Genomic DNA, 25,580 nt, shown 5'->3' on the forward strand with positions numbered 1-25,580 from the left:
CAAATTAAACTTTTGAGGAGTGGAAAAATATCCCTGCCGATTTTTTGAAAATCTGAAAGCTACTATCTGTGAATAAATAAAGTCAAAATAATAAATATTTTTACTTTTAGTTTTCATTCTGGATATCGTCATAGCCTTAATATATGTATGGTTTCTGCTTTTCTTCCTGTAACTGAAAAGATATTAGTTTGTACCTAATGGCAGTTTTGACCATATGTAAATTTTGAAAATTAAGGGTGATTTTTGGGCATATACACATGGATCTAATAGATTTAGGCCTGCGTTCTACAATTAATAAAATATCTTTTGTTCACCCATAGCATTGTTATCATTTATGGTGACTTATACCTTTAAATAATAAATACAAATGCCAAATAAACCTCAAATTTCAACAACAAATGAATACTGAATATGGCGTATACCCAGTTTGAGTATCGATGCCCAGTTGTATTTGAAAGATTTTCTGGCTCAAGAATTCATTTAACATTTACAACCAATTTACAGCCTAAAATCAAAGTAAATGAGAACTTTAAAAATATGTTGTTTAAAGTGAATCAGATCTTAGAAAAGAGGAACATGTTTCTATGAAGCTCTGATTCCATACTGCTTTTGTCGTAATACCAGAGATGATGTTCCATAAAAGATGAGGGACTACCCATAGTTCGTCATGGGAGTCTCCAGTATACTCCTGCAAAAGAACAAAACAAAAAAACACTGAGTCATATTAGTAGTTGTAATCGAAGTACATTTTAATTAATTTATTTTTTCTGAACAGGAATCGTTTTACAGGAGACAAGACATTAACGTTTATTTATTGACGTACTGAATTTTGGACCATTTTATAGACCAGTGATTCTAGACTGCTTTTTTGCAATCAGTATAATGCTTATATTAGGGAATATGTGTCCAAGATGCTTTTATGTGAGAAATCTTTTACATTTTTTTAAATATCATGTTATTGTTCTCATTGTGCCTGTGTGGATGGGTGCTCCAGTTTCTTCCCAAAGTCAACACATTTGTAGGTGGATTGGCCATGTAAAAGTGTCCATAGGTGTTAGTGTGGTGCCCCGTGACAGACTGGCGCAGCATACAGGGTATTTTCCCGCCTTGTGCCTAATACTTCCATGTAGGCTCTGGACCCACAGTGACCCAGAACTGTAAATGCAGTTACAGATAACGATTGAGCATATAACATCACTCACAAGTATGTTAAGCAAGTTAATTGAGTTTCATTGTCAGAGGTATAGTAACTTTGTGAGCTGTGGTTGTTATATAATGGTGCTGACGTCTAACTATACATTTATATTCATGCCATGTCATTTTAAAGTGCAGAGTGTTCTCTAGCTTTTAACATGTACAATGCAATGTTTTTATTTCGTCTACTGATCAACCTCGTAATTCAAAGTATCCAGCTGTAATCAGAGTAAAAACTAAACTCTACAAACTATATTGGATATGGAACCATTTTGTTTACTACATGGTGAAGCAACAATTTTAATTTCAATACTTGCTTAGATTCATTCATTCATTGGCTGTAACAGCTCCATTTCAGGGGGTTTGGATTCTACACAGAATCACTGGGCGGGGTGACACATACTCACACATTCACTCAAACACTCTCACTTATGGACATTTTTGATTAGCTAATACTCCTCGCAGACAGTCACCCGAAACAGGGCTGTAACCCACAACCCCAGGACCTCGGAGCTGTGTGACAGCGCCGCTACTTGTTGCGCCACCGTGCCGCCATGCTTAGATTCTCTAAATGCTTAGAATCTCCAAAATATGCACAAGTACTTTGTCAAATATCTGGAAATGCTGGAAAAGATAATAACTCAATGCAGATTTCACCCAGCAATCGCTGCACATACATGCTGAATTTTTTTAATCTCTTGTGGTGTCCTTCCAGGGCCTTATCTCTGTGGCTTGTTCATGTAGAATCAGCCACATCAAAGGTGTGTCACTGCCTATGAAAGCACACGTGTATTTGTCTGTGGTGAAAATATCATCTCTTGTTGTGGAGGGGGCAGCTGACCTAAGCCTGGCTGCATGTTTTTTTTTTTTATCTTAACAAAGCACACTTCCTGTTAGGCCCATTACTTCCTGCCAAAGTCCAGCGTAAGTGGTCACATCTGCTCTAACAGACACCTAGGCCAGCTTGCCAGTAAATGTCCACTTACAAAAGAGTGTTTTACCCAATCATCTCATTAAAATAAGGTTAATGATGTTGCACATCTCCTTTAAAAAGTATTCTTCAAAGAATCGTTTATTAAATACATTTTTAGCAAAGCAAGTGACATGCTTTAATTCCTTTAGTATAGTGTTTAGCATATGTTCTTTACAAAAAAGTTATGAAAGTTCCTTTAAGATTATAATGTTTACTATATAATGCTGCTGTAGCTAGAGCTGTCAATGAGAACATACATTAAGTACAGGTGGTTAATTTTTCAATATCAGGGAGAAAATAAAAAGCCTCAACAGCTAATCAATTTATCCCACATTTACATTATCCTTTCTTTGCTTCTATTACAGCTTCCATTGCTAATATTCATTTATTACAGGCTTCACTCCAACAGGAACACAGACAACTCAACACAGACAGTGACTCAGTTGAACCAACAACCCCAGGAACCTAAAGCGTTGTGACAGTGACACTGCAGCACAGTGCCACCATTTATTACAGATTTGCTCACAGTTTTTAAAAGACATTCGCAGGGATATTTTCCGTATCTCTGAAGTTCTGTATTAAAATATTTATGCATGTTATTTCTCAAAAAATAATGTAATCCAAATATCTAATGTATTATCATCTCTGGGCTCTGTAATGATCGGTCCATTGCTCTGAGAACAACAACACACTGATTTGTTAATATTTTTTTTTCCTTTTTTTAATTGTAATACGTTTGCTTTATTTTAAATCTGAAAGAAGAATGAAGCATTAAAACTTGATTTTCTCCTGTCTCTCACAGACAAAATCTTTCAGCATTATCTATCTGGTGGTGCCAGTGGTGGTGGTCCAACAGGCCTTACAAATACATCTCATATCCATTCTTCTCTGAAGTATCTACTAATAATTAATCACAAATTTGTTGGTAGTTTTGACATGAAATTTGGTCTGACTTTTGTATTGTAGGTGCTAACTTTGTACTATATTCTGTATATACACATCTGAGGGCTGATTGTGTGAACATTTTGGTATGCAGAGTGAAGAGGAGTTGATACCATCTGTTCAATAAAGTAAGGAACTCATGTTACTTTAGCACCAGCTGAGATGTGGTATATCAAATAAACACTTCTGAGTGTGACTAAGCGTCATATGTTCTGAACTTTGCTCGTTTTATATGGTATACAGATCTAGCATGACTGACAACCGCAATGCATACACACAGACAAAAAGACACACAGGCACACGCACACACACAGGTCCCAAATTCTCAGGCCCTGTCCTGTGGCCCCACAGCTCCACAGTTGTTCCTCTTTCTATATGCATTGCTTAAGTCAGGTCAGGATGACTCACAAATGCTGTGTTTTGTTCATCTGGAGCATGGAGCACCTTAACTCCCTATTGGTCTCTACATGGACACAGTACTTGTCACTAGTAGACAAATTAGGACAAAACACTGAGTCAGGTTTAGACACAACACTGAACCACAGTCAGTTAATATATGAGTCAGCACACTAAACACAAACTCTGACAGATACATTCTTTTTGAGAAATTTTAATTATATAAATATGTAATTTAGGCATCCAATATATAATGTTCCTGATGGCTTTGAGTAGAGATTAGGTTTGATAGCTTTGTATCTTGTGGATACTAGTGGGTACTTGGACATGCGTGCTTTCATACTGCCAGTTTAATTAGCGTATACTGTATAAGTCCTTATCAATGAAAACTTAATTTCCACATGCATGGAAATGAAAAACTGAAATGGTGCTCTTTACAATCCTTGTGCATGTATCAAATATATATATATAGCTTTTGTTCCTGTAATAAATATGTTTTTTAAGTGTTCATTAAAAAATAAATAAATAAATAATAGTGTAGAGGGATAGTGTAGGCTAGATCTCTGAATACTGATATCTCTATGACATTTGTCCTAGAATTTGACATTTGTAAACTCTAAATAAATGTAGAAATAATGACAGTCATATTTATTAATAGATAATCAAAGTCACGAAAACTATGCTTGCTGTTATAGTATATGGTCTGTTCTCCAAAATCACTGTTTTAGAAGAGAAGGAAAATTTCTTCTTAACTTTCTATGTAAAAGGATTTTATACTAAGTGCATTAGTCATTCATCATGCAACTTGCACATGGCAGCTGTTGTGTTCAAATTATGTAGTAAACTAAAAATCCACAGAAATGGAGATACACGTTTTTCTTTGAAAAGCACTATTATGTTTTTTATCCAGGTGAAATAGCTGATAAAATCTTTGCCATTAGCCCTAATGCTGCTGCCTGAAATCTTGCGTAAGGCTGATTATCTTACTATTTAAAGTTGGCTTAAGCAATGCATTCCTTAAAAGGTGAATTTAAATGAACTCTCACAAGTCAAAATTCAACTAGACAATCAAATCATAGGAAAGAAAACCAATCAGACAAATCAAAAGTGCTTTCCCAATTATTTATATTCTTCCCAATTTCGTCTCGAGTTCTTAATTCACAATGAATCAGGTGTTATTATATATACGAAATTTGTGGAGGGGACATGATGGGATTTTTACTGTGGCCTATAATTGCAAATATACAATCAAAAGCAGAAACACACACACACACACACACACACACACACATATATATATATATATATATATATATATTTTTTTTTTTTTCCTGCGCATTCAGTCTTTTTGGGTAGGAGTCAATATGAAACATCTTGACGTGCTCATTCTTCCTTGCTCATCTGTCAAGCCTTTGAGGCCATCTCCTATGCACAGCCCTCTCCATGTCACCCCACAGATTTTAAAATAGATTCAGGACTGTGCTCGTCCCAATCTTTGACCTTCTTCACATTCCTCTTCAGATGTTTTGCAGTTTTGTGCCGAAATTGACTCATGTTTGGAACTGTTCATAATTCCGTCCACAATGACTAAAGCCTCAGTCCAGTCCAGCTCAAGAAAATCAGCTCAAAAAAATAATGCTGCCACCACCATGTTACACAGTGGACGTGGTGCTCTTTGTGTGATGCTTTTTGGGTGTTTCTGTATCTGTGTGCATTTCTGCTTTTGTGTTTTAGTATTTGTGTGTCTATATGCTTTTGCATCTGTGCTTTACTGTGTGTGTGTTTTTGCCTTAGTGCGTATGTTTTTGCTTTTGCGTGCGTTTCTTGTTGTCTGAGTTTTGTTGCTTTAGTTTGATTTTGCTGTTGCATGTGTGTTTCTGCTTTTCTTGCATGATTCTATATTTTTACATATTTAGTTTAATGTAATTCAAGTTTTATGAATAACTCGTGACTGGTACAGGGTTAATAAATATTTATGAGATGGTAAAATGGTCCCTTTTTACCCTCTGTTTGATATACACTAAACCTAAAATACCGAAAAATAAATAAATAAAACAAAAAACTCCAACAATATAATTCTGGATTCAGCTATGGTTGTTTCCTCTAAGCTTGAGCTTGATTTCTGTTTATGATGACGTTCACCACAGCACTTAACTGGCCAATTGTGCATCCTGCGTTATAACACAGCCACCCAGTGGTAGCAATGTGCACACGCGTTTAGTCACGTTTGTCAGACAACTGATCCATCTAGTGGCTACATTTATATTACAAAGGAAAAGTTGAGTAACCCCCTACAGATCCAACCCCATGATGAATGGAGACCTTAGTCTTCATTTCTATTTACTAAAGAAAATATTTGTATACATGTGTCTATATCATATCATTATTACTATGACCAGGCAGACGCCTGTGCTTAAATGCTCATTGCATGCTGCAGAGAGAGGTTATCTCTGTGATGTATGCTTTAAAAAGTTAATTGTACATAGATTTATAGATTAAATAACTCCAAAACCATTATTGTATTACTACTTATACTGCAGGCTGCTTCATGAAACTACCCAACAATAGGGTGACCAGACGTCCTCTTTTACCCGGACATGTCCTCTTTTTTAGACTTAAAAAAACGTCCGGGCGGAATTTTACAAACGTCCGGGATTTTGTTTTTCTAGAGCTTACATTTCGAATAGCGTTTCGTTCACAAACTAGTCCCGCCCTCCCCTACTCCGTTTGGTTCACTTGAGTGAGAAGGGGGCGTGGTGAAGTAGCCTAAAATGTTCTGATTGGACGGTCTGACTGTAGAGCTACCGTTATTGGTTGATAACCTTCTCTGTAGGTTCCTGGGGTTGTGGGTTCAAACCATGCTACGTGTGACTGTCTAGTCTAGAGTTTAGTGTGTACTCCCTTTGGGTTTTCTGTAGGTATATATATATATATATATATAGATAGATAGATAGATAGATAGATAGATAGATAGATAGATATTGCATTATTATATGTAGTACATATGGCTTGGCATGTACTTATGTACATTTATATTCCTTTATTCATATTTATTGCATATTTTTCTCTTTAAGTTCTTTGAAAATAAACTTGAATCCATCTATAAGAATTCGCCGAGACTTTCTTAAAAGCACTGCTGTTTCAAGACGGAAATGCTCGGGCATGGGTTTTAGAGTTAAATTAAAAATAATTAGAATAAATAAACTGGCAATGCAGGGTGCCTTCAAAAGAATTGGAAGGATATATTGACCTACAAACGTGTTCGCTGCCTTGTATCCAATGGACGCCAGAATCTGCTCCAGCAGACCGCTCCTCCTCCTTCTCATTCCCCGTTCTCATTCTTCCGCTTGGTGAGACGTGGCTGATAAACCCTCCCTCTCCATCTCTCTCTAAGCTCGGCGAATTCCAGCTCAGCAGCGCCCACCGCCTACAGCTGGATGGCAGGGACAAGCCGGAGCGAGCGATATAGGGTAAGAGTAAGAGAAGAAAACAACAGATAAGAACAAACTATTGCATTTCCAGGGAGCACACATTTGCTGTGATCAAGCTCCAAAGGTTTGTTTACGTTATGGTAAGGTTGCTTCTATACCGTTAGCTTTTAAACATGTTCACCGAACAGCGTGGAGCCGAAGTTACTCGAATTTTCCATTCCACCTTAAATTGTGCAGCAGCTACGTTCTGGCGTCCTGCGCGGAGGGGAAAGAAACAACTTTAACTTAACGGCGTTAAAATTGCGTGAAAGGACCTGGAATCACAAGGCGTCACATCTTTCTACAGTATTTAATGTGGAAAGCAAAATTCCAATAGCTGGCGAAGAAGAAGCAAACGTTATAACGACGAAATGCCAAGGAGCTGGATTAATACTACAAAAGAATAACGCGGGTTGTTTAGACTGACGCTTTGCTGATTTTATGGCGGAAGACCACATACCAGACATATTAACGTTGAAAAGTATTTAAAGCCCCTTGCTGTGCTAATAGTATTACGTTAGTTTAGCCCAACATTGGTTTTTGCAGCCTGCTGTGTCCTGGAGTTTCGCTTCCCTCATACTTGATGCACAGTCATATTTTGAGTAGTTTGTTATGTCCTAAGGCTATCCCAAACATTGAAATCTAGACCCAATGAATAGCAGCCTGACAGGCCTCAAACCCGATAATGTTAATAAGCTGATAAGTTTGGCAAGGGACAGAACTGTTTCTAGAAAATTAACACAATCAAAGGGTTAAAAAGAATAATTGCAGTATAATTTCACTAAACTGTGTTTAATATCACCTCTGTGAAATGTTAGAGTTGCCTTTTATTATGCCTAATGTCAAACCCCACCTCATATATGTCTGTGTGTGTGTGTGTGTTTGTGTGTGTATGAAGGCTCCTTTCTGCCTTGCAGCTCCCTACATGTTGCTGACAAGTGCTGTGCAGAGGTCAGGCCTTATGAGCGCCGGACCTGGTCGGCCCGTGTGGGCACTAGCTGCGCTTCTTGTTGGTGCTGCGCTTTTAGCTCTCTCGACCACCTCATCATCAAGTGGGAAGAAGATTATTCAGACAGCCCTGGCTCATGCTCCCGCTGCTCCTGGACCAGTATCCTGGTGTGCTGAAGAGATCCTAGGCTTTCACACCCTAACCAAAATGTTGTCCAGAGAGGGTGTTGATGTGTGGTTCTGCTCCCTTGTGGGCTCAATTGCAGTGGGTCTGAGTGGGATCTTCCCCCTCCTTGTGATCCCAATTGAGGCCGGAGCAGCCCTGAAAACTGAAGGTAAGGATCACTTACTTACTTTACGTTCTGTATGTACTGCATTATATTTTGTTATTTTTTTTATTTTACTTTATTTTATTTATTTATTTTTTTGCACTCGTTTTTCACACACCTCACACCTGTGTTAATGTGATGTAATAATGAATAAACCTCATTTGATTTGACTTTGTTCTCACCACCCATATTTGTTTACTAGTTGACTGTTAAATGGTTCTTAATTCCAGCTTTGTTCCTGGACAGTTTTTGCAAACATTTCCCACCTTGAGGATACACAGTGTTCTTTTAATATTAACATCAGATTTTTGTGCGAAACAAATTCACTGCATCAGACATTTCATATTGAGCCAATATTTCAAAGCAAGGTAGGTGTGCAAATAATTTGATGACTTGTTAACTTTTCTGCATTTGTGTCCATGCCACACAGCTCTATAATCTTGGGTTTGTGGATTGAAACCACACCTTGGATCTTTATCTGTGAGGAGTAGGGTGTGATCTCCCCATTTCTGTGTGGTTTCCTCTCACAAACCAAAAAACACCTTTTGTAGGTTGCTTGGCTTTTCAGAAGTGTCCACAGGTGTGGTTGTGAGAGGGACTCTGGGAGTGCCTGATGCCCCCTGATTGATACATGCCCTGTACATTTAGTTTCTTCCTGGTACCCAGTGATTAATGATAGACTCTGGACCTGCCATAACCCTGAACAGTAAAAACAGTTCCGTTAGCACGCTATTGAATTTAGAGTCAGTTCAATCTTCAGCAAAAATAAGTCAATATTACCCACCCATGAAGTTGGAATAGGGCCATGTCCTTATCTCGGTTCATGTTTTTTAATGTCTGATACTGTCTGTCAAATATTTTTTCTTCTTCCTCCTCCCCAATTACATATTTACAGACACTGGGGCTTAGTAAATACAAACACAAATAGGCTGGAGATCTAGTAAATGGTGAGGAAGCATCCTCAATTTTATAAAGAGTTATTTATTAAAATTGTGACCATTACTTTTAAAAGGTTGCTGGAAACTCTTGCTATATTCATATATATATATATATTCATTTGGTTATAGCTGATTTGGTTATGTTTCCGAGCTTCATTTTTGTGGTTATCAAAAATACTCTGAACACACTTCAACTGAAACTTGAGAGTTTTTGTGTTGATTGTATGGTCATCAAAACTAATGATACTAATCATTACAGTTGCCACATAATCCCCCACCCCCAACAGGTCCACACTACATCAGCTTTAAAGTTTAAAGGATGAATTGTGTACTAATGACAAGTCTGACCATCAAACCTTTAAGGGTCTAGCAGTTCTAGTGTTTGGGTCAAAACAAGAAAACCGGTTCCAACAGTTAAGTCCTGGGGAATGCTGTTTTTGCATGCAAGTAATTTATCTTGGTTTTTACTCCTCTCCTTTTATAATGGAACAGAAGCTTCATTCAGGTGATTTGTGGCCCCTCTCAGGAGAAGGTCATGTGACTGAAATTATCATGCATTTATATATATATATATATATATATATATATATATATATATATATATATATATATATATATATATATATATATATATACATACACACACACTGTGTATGAAAAGTGCTCCTGTTTTTGACCATTTGCAATCGTGATTATTGAGTGATTCCATGCAATATCCGAACAATGTCTTAACAGTCAAAATATAACCAAATAGTGCTGTTTCTTCAGCATTTGTTGTACCAATTTGGGTAAAACATTACTTTTCGTTAATAGTTTCTTCTTATTAATTATTAATTAGGAAGCAAACGAGCATTTGAGTCTTGATGTAATGTCCAGTGCTAGGATAGTGTCAGCACGTGGACAAAAGTTAAGTTACATGGAAAACACTGAGCAACTATTTCAGCACCTGTCATGGCTTGCCCATGTCTCTGATTGTGGTAGATGTTCATAAGAAATATGTATTAACAACTCTAGCAGTGAAGGTTGCTTTCTGAGAGTGGGGCATTAAGAGTTTAAGTACATTATTTTTAGAAAAAAAAAAATTGGGTTGAATAGTGCAGTTACACTTTATTCAAGACAAAAAAAAGTCTTTTTCCAGTGAGGAATTACATGAGTCAAGCGGAACATCTAAGTTGGCCATCTAAATGCAGGATACACTGGGTAGAGTGACTAAAGCCCTAGTATTTATGGCACACAGGGTGTGCCCTATGCTATAGCTTATGAATGATGCTCTAAGCCATACAATTACTTTATATAGTTGTGCTAAATGGATTCGTTATTTAGGGCATCACACCAGAACCAGATTGTGGTAAAAGTGATTCCTTATGAAGTTCCCACTTACAAGCGCTGGTGCCTTTTAAGTTTTTGAGTCTTAATTCTCATGTATTCACCACAGGCCCATAAGCAAGGTACTTAATTGAAAGTCAAGTCAGCTTTGTTTATGTAGAACTTTTAATGACAGCAAGTGTGTACCAAAGAGAGCTTGAATTATAAAAGCAGGAAAAAATTAAGACTTTTTGCTATCACTGAAAAATCTACTTGCTCTTAAAAGCCATTTTGAGGAGGTATTTTGAACAGTGCACTTTGTCAGTATACTAATTTCACAAGAGGTCAGAACCTGAGGTGTCATCAGCTGAGAACTTCTTGCACAAAGCTGTTGTTAAAAGATGATCCAGACAAGATCCTGTTAAGTATGTAATAATATGTTTGTGTGCATGAGGTGGTGTTCGGGTTATTGTTAATGACCGATTTAACATGTTTAGGGATCTTGTGATATTGCAAGTTACAAGCCTATGAGAACGTTAAGCCAGAGACTAATGGTAAGGCTAAAGGCTTGTCTAAATAGCACTTATGCTCTTTCTGCAGCTGGTTGTCAAAAGCTGAAGAGGCTGCTGAGCTTTGCAATTGGTGGGCTCCTCGGCGATGTCTTCCTCCACCTTCTCCCTGAAGCCTGGGCTCACACATGCAGTAAAAGTAAGAAACACTCAGATTTGTTTTCCCCCTCCCTGTAATTAACTTCAACCATTATTTTTCCTTCTTTTTTCCCCACAGTCTCGCTTTAATTTCTGACTTTTATAACTTATTTATTAAAGGTCTTTTTTAGCCTTTACTTGCACATGGTTTAGAAATTCATCTATTGATCTACCTTGTGTTTTTATCTTTTGTTCTCCTGTGTCCCAGTTCTTCCCCTGTTCTTTTGTTACCCTTTATTCATGAAAGCTTTATTCAATGGGGTTGCCTTTTTAAAATCAAGTGAACACATAACATACCTGTCTGACCAGTGAGTTTGAAACATTAGCAGTTGTGATAATGCAAAAGTTTACACCACGCAAATATGCCATCTGTAGCAGTATTGTTAAAGGCTAGGCACCACTTAATGGACCTCCATGAATATTTCACATTATTTTAGTTACTGACATATATAAGTATGAATTAAAATGAAAATAGCAGCTTAATTTGCTTTAAAACTGATCATTTTATTAAATTGATGGAAAAACCCGAGCTCGCTACGGAAATTCTTAAACTCAACCGTGACGTCACTGGTGGACAACAGCTGAACAACGCCGCGGTAAAACACCGTTATGACTGACTGTTATGACAGTATCTAGCTAAATAACCAACATTATTCATGACAATAGCCTAGCAATAAGCTAAACTCAAATGTAGAGGTACCGTTATTCTTGTAAATGTGATCGAAGTCGAACTCGAATTCATCTGACACTAAACCTCCGTAATGCAGCTACGTAGCCGAGTATAATCTGAGCCACCGAGTTTAGCAAGTCAAGCTAACGTTAACTACCACCAACTAAAACAGGCGAAGTAAGTGTCCTTACCCTGTTTACCTCCATGTTACAGAGGCTCTTGAACATCTTTCGTTGGTTTCCTTACAGGCCCATATTGTTGGAAAAGTGCCAGTGAAATGAGCTACAGATAACGGAGTGAGCGGATGGTCCTTTTCAAAGTGCCCGTTTAAAGTTGACAAATTTAGTCAATTTTCTGGATATTTTGGGATCTTTGGGCCATTTGTTCACAGATGTCCCACTGTATATTGAATGATTGCAGCCAAAAACAACACACCTTTTCGTCATTTTGCATTAAATTAAGTACAACTTCTAGAGTTGTTGTCCACCATCTACGTCACAGGCAAGACGCCTATTAGAGTTTCCGAACACCGTTGGGGGAGGGGGGGACCAACGGTCTTTTAAACCTTATTCCTTGAATTAGTAAGAAATAACATGTTTTCTGACTGTCAATAAACACAAGTTAGGAACTCAAATTCCACTGTGTTTATTTGTTTGACACTTTCATAGAGCTGGTGCTTAGCCTTTAAGAGTTGTTTATTCAGAAATACAGTTATACGACTGCACTGAACATAACCAATTTTAGTATAAGTTTGAGAACAAACAATTTATTGAATGGACAGCACCTTGGTGCAACAGGTAGCGCCAGGCTCCAGGCGACTCTCCCCGGATCTGCGTGGATTTCCTCTGGGTGCTCTGGTTTCCTCCCACGATACAAAAACACACATTGGTAGATGGATTGGTGACACAGAAGTGTTCATAGGTGTGAGCGAATATGCAAATGTGTGTCACCCTGTGAAGGACTGGCACCCCCTCAAGGGTGTGTTCCTGCCTTGCGCCCAGTGATTCGGAGTAGGCTCTGGATACACCAGACACTGTGGTTACATTACTCAAATCAGTAAAATTGATGAGAAACAGGTTTTATGTCAACTAAGGAATAGATATTTAGTAACACAAGCTCCCCCTTAAGATGAGCTAATATATAAACAAACCCTGGACATAATCAGAGCATCCTTAGTTCCTGAGAAGTGCTCACTGTCTTTTACACAAGCCTCTTTGAGCTTCTCATTCTTTCTTTCAACTCTTTCAATATTTATTTCAATAAAGCTTAGATGTGTAGGTAATATAGTAATGTGTTAGACATTAATGTGTCTGATCTGTTTCTCCTGGATAGGTGGTAGTCAGAAGCACTACCGTACCCAGGGGCTGTGGGTGGTCGTGGGTATGCTGTTCTTCCTGCTGCTGGAGAAGATGTTTCCTGATGAAGACAGTTCTTCAGAGGGCAGAGCCTTGAACAGGGTCAAAAATGTGAGTATTTGGTTAACATTTTAAAATTTCAGCATCTTTTGTTGGAAGATTTGGCTCTCCACGCAGTTTGTCAATGAGCAGATAGCCTTGATTAGGTGTGATGGGAGCAGTGAAAACACTAAAAAATGCAAGGCAGGGAGTTTTTCAATAGCTGGGTTGGGAACTCTGTTATTGGCCTGGAGTCTTAAAACACCCTTAAGCTGTCACTCCCAAAAAAACAGAATCAACCGTGTGGTTCCATCTTACACTTGGATACACTCATCACATGCCAGGAATTGTGTTTTTGCTTTTAGAGACACTAACACACAGTTAAAAGTAGCATGTATTCTAGTTAATAGCTTATTGATTTCTTGTGAACTGATTAGAAGAACGCTGATTTGGTTTCTAGTTTCCTCGTTGCTCATGAGCTACCTGAGAAGCTTTGCGACATACAAATGAATGCTAGACTAAGGACTATTCTGAGATATGAATGGAGATAAAGAGATTTTAAAGAGTGGATTAACTTTAAATTTGTCAGCAGAAGCCATTCACTTGTAAGATCTAATGGAAACATTACAGCACAGATTAGTTTAGCAGTAGGTCACACACAGAGGGCCTTTTATCAAAAATAAGATAAGATAGACAATAAGAGGTAAAGAATAAAAGCACACTGCAGCTTTACAGCCATGCAGTCCCTCCTTCAGTCCCCCTCCACCCCCACCCCTTGTTTGGGCTCATCAAATGTTATAGCATTATATAGCAGGATTTGCTTTGACTATACACACCTAGTCAGTAATACTAGTCTAAGTTTTCAAAGATTTTGTATTTAAATCTCCCGTCCTATTATGTGTTACTGTCTTAGACTTGTTTACTTGAGTTTATAAAACCATCACTGGGCACTAAGGGCCAGCACATACAAGAAATTAGTGTGCTGGTTAGTTCTGAGAAATTTCAGTCCGGGGCCTCATGGTGGCACCATACCTGTACAGTGTAACAATCACTTTCTCAGAAACATTTTCTTTGACGGCAGTGTTTCATTGTTTGTTGGACGAAAAACCTTCTATCGCAAAAGGTAATCGTATTTATTTATTTATTTAAATTTATTTATAGTTTTATGCCCACCAAGGATATGTGTGCTTTTTAGACACCAAAATAAATATGATTTGTATTTGACCATTTTCCTACTGTCTTATTTCCTCAGAATTATATAATCATAAATCTCAGAAAGAGCGAAATGAAAAAACACACTCTTTTGACAGTTTAATTTTCCTATATTGACCACATGGTACGTTTGTGGATTTAATAACATTTACATACTGATGTGCCTAGAAATACACTGAATACAGAAGTGATATTACACAGTAATATCAGACCTAGACATTTTTATTTGTGTTTTCCATCACATGTCAGCGGTGTAGAGAAGCATAAGGGAGAGAGTAAGCAAGGTACATTTAACACTTAAGTCAAAGTGGATCTCTTTTTGTGGATCTCTCTAAGCATTCACTGCTCATTACTGGGTAGTCATTTGTGTACCATCCACAATCCAAGAAGAACTTTTGCTGTGTTTAAAGGCTTTAAATGGCTTTTAAGGTGTTTAAATTTCAGGATGTTGCATCAGACTTTGGTCAGCATTCACCATGTACTAAGTTTCTTGTTGTGCTCTGAAGTAAATGGGAGCCCTTTTCAGCTTGCAGCAATCCTGTTGTCCTACTGAAGCGTGTTTATATCTGGCTGAGTGTCCAGTATGCACGGCATGTTTTTTGCAGTGTGTTCCTATGTTTGGTCTGCAGGTCTAGACTGAACTCTTCTGAAATATATCATCATCACACATGCAATAATCAATGTGTTACATCTATTTTGTCCCCCGCTCACTCCCTTGTTTTTCTTCTCTCAGCTGTGCTCATGTCTTCCTCTTCTCTGTCTTTACCCCCTACATACCTTTGTGTCGCCTGTGAGATGCGTTTTTATGTTGGATTTGGGTTTAGTATGAAGTCAGAACAAGATCTGCGTGAGGTTTACTGCTGTTGAATGTGAATTGGGAAATATAATTGCCTTTCACCATTACATTTCACAAATTCAAGATTCATATACATTTGGCAGTGTCCACAAAATCAACAATTGAATATTATATAGACATAAGCTATATATATATATAAATATATATATATATATATATATATATATATATATATATAAAACCATTTTCTAACATTCGGTATGATTCCTTTATGTTGATACAGAAGCCATTGTTTAATCACCCACGCAGTACGCTATGTAGACAGCATGAAACCATTTGAAACCCAGTCTGTATGTGGCTGTCAGTGCTTGCGTGCAGGAAAAAAAAGATGACGTCCTATCTGATTGTTCACATTCATGTCGCATTCCCACAAGTTGGATGCATATCTGATCTAGGACCATATAAGAAAGTGACTCAAATATGATTTCAAAAGATCAGATTTGTAATATCTACACAACCCTGAATAAAAAGAGTTCAGTATCTTCAGCCTGGAAATGTGAATGTAGCTTAATCATTTGTTAGATGTTTTTTTTTGTTGTTTTTCTCCATTGATTTAGGTTCTTTCATGCACCTGCTTCACAAGCACAGTAGCTGTGTTTGTATATGTATACGAGACCTGTGAGGTAGATTGACGTCCTGAGCTGGGTGTGATGGGGGCTATAAATAGAATCTAACAGGAAGCAGCTGCAACCAGCCCTCCACCAGCAGACAGAAAGGCCAGTGAACTGAAGTCAGAGAGGTTCAGCAAACACAGCTGAGAAAGTAGAGCCAGAAAAGAGTGGAAGCATCCAATTCCCTGTTCCACAAAGCAAGAGAATTCCACAGCTGCTGAAATACTTCTTAATACACGTCAGGGATATGGAGCAACACTCAGTCCTCCTTTGATTCTGAACTGAAAACATTTGAGGTCTTTTGTGCTCAACAAATCAGAGCGTTTAATTTGGCATGTAGATTTGCATAGAATTTTACTTGGTATTCACAAAAACATATATATTCTCAAAACATATACAAAAATTACTTCCTTAGTTCTGCATTCATTGTTCATTTTAATCAGCACTTCTTGCTATATAGGTGAAGTTTGTAAATCTGCAGTGACAGACCCTTCTCTGCATACTTTGTTGGAGCAGATATTATTTTTAGCTTTGAAATGACACTGACATGGTATAAGTGGATCAGATACGGCTGTTGGTGCTTTAAAAACACTGTCCACTCTAGTAGAGGAACTTATCTGGTTGGTCTCTATTGTAGACCTGTAGCTGTGCAGTTATAGTCATTTTCATGTTTTTCCATCAGTGGCCATGGCATGCTTTTGGTTGGTGGACTGTTCTTAGTCCAGCAGTGACACTGAGAGATAAAAACTCGAGCAGTATTGCAGTTTTACCAGTGCAGCACACAATGTCACACCACATTTCACATCAGTTTGCTGTGCAGTGACAGTCACTGGAATGCTGAGAAGGATCCACCATGCTCTGTGGGGGTCCTGTGAGGATTATGAACATTGACAACAGGGTAAATGGGGACTAACAAAATATTCAGAGCAATAGATTGACTGTAGTCTGTAGAAGGCAAAGCCACATTCATTAGCTGACATAACAAAATTGGCTTTAGTGTTGGCCACAGATTGGAAAAAAGACATGTGACTGACTTCACATGTTTCAGAGAAAGCACAAATTGTGTGAAATGGAAACCTTGGTAATGAGGGGAACTGAGGAGGGAGACCTGTGTAAAAAAAATGGTAGGGGTTTTCTGTTTAAAAAAAAAAAAAAAAAAAAAAAAAAATGAAACAAGACATGAGTTTCCCACAGTTTCATCACAGAAAAATAAGCACATGAAAACCAAAGCTTGTTCAGTCTCTATTAAATTGTATTGGAAGAGATTCATGTTTAACAGTCTGGTCTTAATTGAAGTGTTTGAGTTTTTTGTTTCCCCCTGTTTAACTTTCAGAGCAAACCTTGTCCTCTGGCAAAGACAAAGAATTAAGATAAATTCATCAAAGTATTCGTTGTATTGCCTGACATGGCAGAAGTGTCTCATGTTTTCCTTATTTCGTCCTAGATTTCAGCAGTGCTTTGATTTCAAATGCAAGAGGGAAGCAGATGTCTTCTTGGCTTATGATGACTAGAAATGTCTTTTTAACTTTGTGGAATTTCCACTGTCAGTGCAGTTTCTCATTTGTTCTTTATCTGTCATTATTTCTTATGTACGTCTCTGTTTTTCTCTTGTAGTATTCCTCTGCAGATCTCCGTAGCAACTGTTTTATGTCTTCCCAAATAAATGGTATCTTCTCCAATAACAATTCCAACCCTAAGCCAAAGGCTGACATCAGCTCCCTTTCTGGGACGGAGAAGATCAAGGTGAGTTGAAACATACACATAACGGTGACTAATAGGGCCTGACTGCCAAATGTTTAATCAGGCAACATATTTGGAGGGAACATAAGGATCATGTGAAGATCCTTTTATAGGAACAAAACTATACATATATTCTAGATTAAAGTTTTCCCTCAATTTAAGATGTTTTGAAATTGCATACTGCTGAGCATTACTGAACAATATATACCAGCTATGTCATGGTGACAGTTTTGCTCTCAGGTTGCTGTTATTTTATTCTGTGCACCCCCCCCCCCCAAAATGGCACACTATTCCTCAAAAATTTTTCAAGCCTATTCGGTATCACCACACTGAGAGCGACTGGCACAGTGTCAAGGGTGTGTTCCTCCCTTGCGCTCAGTGATACCTCATAGACAAACCACAACATTGTTTGGGATATAGCTGTTACGGAAGATGAAGGAATTAATAAATGAAATAACCACAGATCATTGTCAAACACTACTTTAAACAAACAAAAATAATTCAATATTCTTTTCACAAATGTACTAGTGTAAAATGAGCCTTGACCCAGCATTAATACTGTACAGTTAAATCTACACTGGTGTTGAATTTGATCCATTTTAAGTCCATATTAGCTGTACAGCTGTTATTGTAGTCCTTTGGATGTACATCGTCGTAGACTGCAAACGTGGCTTATCATAAGGTTAATCTGTCCATTTTCCTCCAGACGAGTGGCTACCTGAACCTTCTCGCTAACTGCATTGACAACTTCACCCACGGCCTGGCAGTGGCAGGGAGCTTCCTAGTCAGCAAGAAGGTAGGAGAGTGTGGAGATTAGTCACACTGAGACACATTTGGACTCATTAGTACTTACTGTGAGCTAGTAGAACAAATTGGATCCAGTCTAATTAAAAAGCCCCTGCCATGTTCCTCCATTAACTGAGCAGAGGCAGACAGCAGGGGTTTGGCTTCACGTTCCAGCTATATCACTGCTTTTTTCAAAATTGCAATTGCTTGCAGTTGTTGTAGCAAACAAACTTCTCCCATGGCTTTCGCAGCCGTATCACTAAGCCACACACCCGTCTTCTGGATGCCTGCAAGGTTGCGTTGCATAATTCAGCTGTTGGGTTACTCCACTGTGTGTTGGGATGCATTTTAGTGAAAAATGCAGAGTGGCTGCTACTTCAGCATACACTGACAATTTAGTGTTCTTTTTAGATATGTGGGTTTGGCCTTCTTAATTTGTTGACTGAGACTAATCAAGTTTCTCATTCATTGGGGGTGTTTTATAGAAGATAAATGCAGCAAATAATGGTCAATGGTTGTGCTCTTTACCATTTCATACATACATGCCACTGATGAAACTCACAAAGCCACTGTTATATTCACAAAAATATAAATTCTGTGAGAAGCATGTTAAGAGCTTAAGCATGATGTTAATGCTGCTTATTATATTGTCTTGTTTCTTTATTTATACTTTGACTTGTGTAACTTCACAGGGTGCTGAGTGTGCTTTTCTGAGTGATGGAGAATGCCACACTGGTCCTGTATCTAGTCAATGATTTTATTTAGAGTATGTTTTGTAGTAGGGATTCTCTTTCTATGTTTACAGATTAGAAAGGAAGAGATTACTCTAGATAGGTGCTGGGTTCTGTGTGTTCTGCTGTGTAATATTAATAGGATGGCAGCATTTTTTCCTTACTGAAGTAAGAAAGGTCCAGGTGGAGAAGCATAAGGCACCCAGCATGTCTGCTGTGGGAGTACATGAGAGGAAACAAACTGGATGCAAAACAGATACATAAACAGCACTGGGCAAATGTCTGCGTCCAACATTCACTTACTGAATTTCAAGTCAAACTGGCCATTTAAATGAAATGTATTCATTTTTCAGGAGAGTAGATGTGTAAGGCAATCCACTTCAGTAATGAAAGGTAGAAATTGTAGCCGACGTCTAGCACAGGACATCAAAGGTGCTTTGAAAATACAGAAAATCAAAACAAATCCTAAGTGTTGTATAGTAAAGCCTTCCATGAGATACCCATTTGCCATTGGTTGATAGTCAAATTTCATTATATACATTTCAGAAGTATAAAAACCTACTGCACAAAATCAGAATGCTCACAGACAGATAGAAGACATTTTAAAGTAGAATGTCATATACAGGGCGGCACATTGACGCAGCAGGTAGTGTCGCAGTCACATAGCTCTGGGGACTTGAAGGTTGTGGGTTCAAGTCCTGCTCCAGGTGACTGTCTGTGAGGGTTTCCTCCGGGTGCTCTGGTTTCATCCCACGTTCCAAAAACACACGTTGTTGGTGACTCAAGTGTCCATAGGTGTGAATGTGTCACCCTGTGAAGGACTGGTGACCCCTCCATGGTGTGATCCCACCTTGAGCCCAGTGATTCCGTGTAGACTTCGGACCCACTGCGACCCTGAACTGGATAAGCGGTTACAGACAATGAATGAATGGCATATACATCATGCCATGAGTTCTATCACACTTACACAAGAACATACACTCATACCTGTAAACAAAATGAGTACAAGGGTATTTAAAGTTCACAGTGAAGGAGCCATATAAAAGTTAGATCAACACATTTAAAATACATGGGGGGGGGGCGGAACTGGGTATCTATGGTGTGTTGGTATCACATGATGTCTTCTATAAATGATGTGGTCTATAAAAAGCCGTTATTTCTATCTCCTACCTCTGCACAGTTACCACTGAGACTTGTTAAAGCCTCTTTGTGTTCATATGTTGTATTAAAGGCTTGGTGTGCATTTTAGAACTAACAAGGCCGCCTTGTCATCTGCTTTGACAGGTTGGCTTTCTCACCACCTTTGCAATCCTACTGCACGAGATTCCTCATGAGGTGAGTCTCTTTCTCTTTGTCTCTGTATTAAGTGCACATGAAGTGTAGTCTTCAGTACTTGATGGTCAATAACATTAGCATCACGTTCCTCACTGTGGCAGTGCTCTTCATTCTAAGTAATCAATACATATTGAATGACCACAGATATGAATGCTTTTGTATACAAATTGTGGTGTTTAATGCATGCAGAAGTCTGATCTTTCAGGAATAATCTATTTAGATGTTAAATACATTTTATTAATCTGATGTTGATGTATGGGCCAATTGTATAATGATGATTCATGTGTGTTTGTGTGTGTGAAGGTGGGAGATTTTGCCATTTTGCTACGTGCAGGATTCGACCGCTGGAGTGCAGCACGCATGCAGTTGTCTACAGCATTGGGTGGACTTCTGGGGGCATGTTTTGCCCTCTCTGCCCAATCACAGCAAGGAGCAGGTGATAGACCATGTCCACACAACATACACATACACAAAATTTATAATTATTTTGATTTTAAATGATAATGATATCTTACATGCACAAGTCCATCTTGTGCCTCATGGTAGCGTTTCACTCTAAACGTATGTCATGAGTGTTTTGATATTTTTAGCTTTATTATTTAATATCTCACACATCCATTTTTTATTCCCCCTCCCCTCATTTCTGTTATTGTTTCCTTTTGAAGAGAATGCCACTGCTTGGATCCTGCCCTTTAGCGCTGGAGGGTTCCTCTACATTGCCTTGGTCAATGTGGTGCCTGACTTGCTGGACGAAACCAACCCCAGGTATTGATCCCATTTGGAATCCCATATAAACAATTCAATTCCTCATATGTTTTTATGGTTAAAGTGGAAATGTATATATCACATTTTTCTCCTTATTGATGTTGCTATAACAAGAAGTAATATCATCACATGATGATCTTTTTTGCTCTCCTCAGACATTCTTTACAGCAGATCCTGTTACTCTTCTGTGGAGTGGGACTCATGGCCTTCCTCTCCATTATAGCTGACTAAACAAAGGAGACCAAAGCTCTTCTTGCTTACAGACTTTCTGAATGAAAGGCCAGGAGGACTGAAGGACAGTGCACTCCACTATTTAAGCTTTAACATGTGACTGAATCTGAAACTGACCCAAAGGAATGATCAGGTTTTTGTGTGTCTGTCATTTTTGGCCTATATTTGGGTACATTTTTAGCAAAATTGTAGGTGACAATAAACACCAGTTCAAATGGTGTAAAAGGAGGGTGCTAATAGACTATTGTGTACACGACTAGATTATTCATCCACTTGATCTGTTCTATATGGGCTCTTTTTATTCTCATTTTCTTCCCTCTTTTTAAGCCTTATTTAATGATCTTTCTGTCGAGACTGAGTGATAGGCCTATGGTATCTGTACATTATTCATCAGTGAACAAAGTATAGGATAAACATGCTAACAGCTTTGAAATCACAGCATAGATATCAAACTAATAACTCAAAATCACATGTTCTGTGTGTAGCAGCATTAAATGCAAATTTAGTACTTTTTTTGGTAGACGTTTGCATTCTGATAGCTACTTTTCTTGGTTGGACATGCTTTACAGAAACAAAAAAATCTCATAATGAGAAATGTTAGAAATCTTTGTACAAATGCATTTCATGCATTTTTCTAATTTTAAATCTTGTCAAACTGGACAGTGTTGATTTAATTAATTTAAAATTTGGCCCAACCACTTGGCCACTAAGCTTATGTTCAAAAGTAGACGTGTCTGTCCCATCCATCCATCCATTATCTGTAACCGCTTATCCAATTCAGGGTCGTGGTGGGTCCAGAGCCTACCTGGAATCATTGGGCGCAAGGCGGGAATACACCCTGGAGGGGGCGCCAGTCCTTCACAGGGCAACACACACTCACACCTACGGACACTTTTGAGTCGCCAATCCACCTACCAACGTGTGTTTTTGGACTGTGGGAGGAAACCAGATCACCTGGAGGAAACCCACGCGGACACAGGGAGAACACACCAAACTCCTCACAGACTGTGTCTGTCCCGACAGTGTTAACTTTCCCATCCAAAAGAAACTGGGGGCATGAATTACATAATATTAAACCAGTTTTTTTCTGCTTATGGGGCTGCAGTAAAATTCTACATCCATTTAATTGTGGTTTGTTTTTAATAATAACTGTGTTTATGTCATAGATAATGACACTACTTTGTTATAGACCCATATCCCGATTAAAACCATTTCAGCCATTTTATTTTCTTTGACAAAAGTAGAAAACAAAAACTGTTTTTCTTTCTTTCTTTCTTTAAAGCTTGTCCAAACTGGCAACAGAGGTTATGAAGGAACACCTTTGTGGGTGGAGCCTGATTGAATATTTAGCTCCCTTTGATGTCACTACCTTATTAAAAGTGCATTTAGTGGGTGGTCTGGCAGTGTGCTGGTTGTGGTACCTCGAAATTGGGGCCTGATTTGTCCACACTGTCCACATATCCATTCATTGTTCATTGTTAGACATTTGGTCCATACACTAAAACACTATACACTACAGGCATACTGTAGACTTGACCACAGACTCCCCCTTCCTGACGGGGTGTACCAACTTTACTTTTCTAGTATTATTCCACTTCATTTAAATCATGCGTATTTTAAAACCAGGCTGCTTTAGGTTTTTTGTTGTTTTTGCACAGTGTTATATTTCATTATCATGGTTATGTTCTATTCCACTACACGACTGTTTTTTTTAATACCACAATACAGATATGACAATACTTTTAGAATTAGCAAAAGAATGCTTTAGAACCTTGAGGTTTTCCTGATTGTGCATTACTACCTTTCATGTGTGGCCTTTGAAATTACACAAGGTCTTATCTGAGCACAGTGGAAGTGCTTCAGTGAGATGAACAATCACCTGTCCTCCTCTACCTAAAAGGAAGAACACGGCCTTTTATTTAAGCCCAGCACCACATTATTTCACAACTAAGAAAAGAAAAAAAAGGAAGATTTTGCACACTGTAGAAAAAAAAAACAATGTTACTGAATGTTCTGAAGATGTCGGTCATCAGGTCAAAGCAAGTTTGCATAAATGTACATATTTTAAAAGAGATATTTATTATATACAAAGGTCATGTGTAAAAATTTGAATTTAACTTTTAAGATTTTGCAACACTCCCATCATTGTTATTGAAATAAAACTGTTAAATGTTTGTATTTTTATTTGATAATATACTTTGCAAAAAATAACTACCTTTCTGTGTTTTTATTTGTGTGTTTATAACAAAAAGTCATGGACAATACAATATATGGGTCATTGCAAATGTCAGAGGACAGAAAATTATTTTAAAAAAAATTAAAATAAGGTGGGGGGAGGGTGGGTGGTACATACTGGAAAACATATCTTCTTGTGTCAGCCCTTGGCCTTAAAAGCAAATGTTTCCCCACCTCATAAAGAGAATGACACTTTTACATTCAGTTCTCCACGGCTTACGGTGGAACAGTATGTGGCTGACATTTAAGTTGATTGTAAATATTTATTCACTGTTTAAATTTCCCCAAAAAATGTGTATTTATTTGTGTAATTTCTGTAGCTTTCTGGCTTTTTTTAAATGCAGTTAGTGCTCTCCTGAATTTAAAGTCATTCCTGTGTACAGCAAAAATAAGTGAGTTTAACCCACCTATGGAGCAGTAATAGAGTAATACTCTCATCTCAGTTTTCAAAACCCCCAGATACAATTTCATACCAGAAAGCCTAGCATACCAGACAGAGACACTTTGTTTTTTTACTCAATTACAGATACTGGGGCTTCATAAACACATTTTTTTAAAGAGAAAAATATTCAATGTTGCCTTATACATCCTGTTCAGGTTTTCCTAATAAATCTGCAAGATTGTTTTCAGACTTGGGACTCCACAGTCCATAAAAACAAAACAAAATTAGGGGTTTTTTTTGTTTTCTTTTTAAGTCCACTTATCTCCGCAATGGCCTCCTGAGGGAAAAAAATCATTTCAGACATTTTGATTGAAGAGTTGTCTTCTCACAGTGGAAGTATGGATACCTGTGGGTTTTTTTAAAAGAAAGTCTTTGCATTAGGCAAGCCTATTTATAATGTGAACTATGTGCACTGTATTGGATCCAAGAATCTTCGTTCCCAAGCTGCTTGCTTTTTAATTGTTTATTTATACCCTCTATGTGCACAGGCCTTCTTGGAAGAACTGGGTGGAGGTGAAGAGAATGAGTTATTCACAGTGAAAGGAATTAGCATTTTAATAAGTTTCGTGTTTCACTGACGCATGGTGTGTATTTATGTAGCGGGGATGTACTCCAATCAGCACTTAATACAATGCAGTACAATCAGACAAACTCTTATTAATGAAACCTTTCACATCATTATTGGGGGTATCCTTATGGCTACAACAGTATTGTACTTTATGCCACTGCACTTGTCTGTTGCATTGACTTTATATGCCTCAATAGGTTACACAGATTTAAGCCCCTGATGGATATTTGAGAGTATGGGTTACACAGTAACTTTAGTGAACAGTGTATCCATGCAGAAAAAAAAAATTCTGATAGTGTAGATTATATTGTGTGTGTTTGCTGTATTGGTGTAGTGCAGTTCTCAGGCCCTTTATGGCAATCTCTCTTCTTCCTGCAGAGTCTCGATCTGAATTGTCATATGGGAAGCGAGGGGGTGGTATCGATCATGTGTTCACACTTGTCCAATTTCGGCACACACTGTTTGGCAAGGGACCGTTGCCATAACGACTCCCCCGTGGGTTGCCTTCTTTTTATCCTCTGCAGTGGAGTGGCTTGATGTGTTTGGGGAAAAAATTGTAACTTTCAGCAATGATCTTTGCTCTTCGAAAGCATGAATAATCACAGTCATTCACACACAGCAGCACAGCTAACTGCTCTCCCTGGTGCTTAAGTGATCAATCTTTTCCCAGATCATTATTTCCTGCATTGGAGATCCCACGGTGCCTCTGTCCGGGCCACCCTCACTTAAACCAATTGTTCTTCAAAAATCAAATTTGTACAATTTACCCCATCAATCAGTACGCAGTAGTACACAGTCATTT

The 25,580-nt window shown here is 38.1% G+C and overlaps 1 protein-coding gene and 1 long non-coding RNA gene across 4 annotated transcripts; one reads left to right on the forward strand and one right to left on the reverse strand.

Annotated features, from left to right (window-relative positions):
* Positions 1-341: 341 nt before the first annotated feature.
* Positions 342-7,212, reverse strand: LOC136678396 (uncharacterized). Its single transcript, XR_010796481.1, has 3 exons — positions 7,095-7,212; positions 6,760-6,938; positions 342-688 (listed from the first exon to the last, which is right to left on the reverse strand). It is a non-coding gene; the product is annotated as an uncharacterized lncRNA (long non-coding RNA).
* LOC136678394 (zinc transporter ZIP13-like) lies at positions 6,866-23,690 on the forward strand. 3 transcript variants are annotated; one of them, XM_066656451.1, is made up of 10 exons: positions 6,866-6,975; positions 7,874-8,258; positions 11,096-11,203; positions 13,205-13,338; positions 17,560-17,688; positions 18,392-18,481; positions 20,487-20,537; positions 20,841-20,973; positions 21,203-21,302; positions 21,458-23,690. In XM_066656451.1, exons 1-10 carry the CDS (start codon positions 6,943-6,945, stop codon positions 21,531-21,533), a joined length of 1,239 nt encoding a protein of 412 aa, XP_066512548.1. In that variant the 5' UTR covers positions 6,866-6,942; the 3' UTR covers positions 21,534-23,690. The 3 variants fall into 3 exon arrangements, with proteins under 3 accessions (XP_066512548.1, XP_066512550.1, XP_066512549.1); XM_066656453.1 differs by having other exon boundaries at positions 6,867-6,975; positions 7,893-8,258; XM_066656452.1 differs by lacking the exon at positions 6,866-6,975 and adding an exon at positions 7,036-7,060.
* Positions 23,691-25,580: the final 1,890 nt, after the last annotated feature.

The sequence above is a fragment of the Hoplias malabaricus genome, chromosome Y (assembly GCF_029633855.1).
Source record: "Hoplias malabaricus isolate fHopMal1 chromosome Y, fHopMal1.hap1, whole genome shotgun sequence".
Lineage (NCBI taxonomy): Eukaryota > Metazoa > Chordata > Actinopteri > Characiformes > Erythrinidae > Hoplias > Hoplias malabaricus.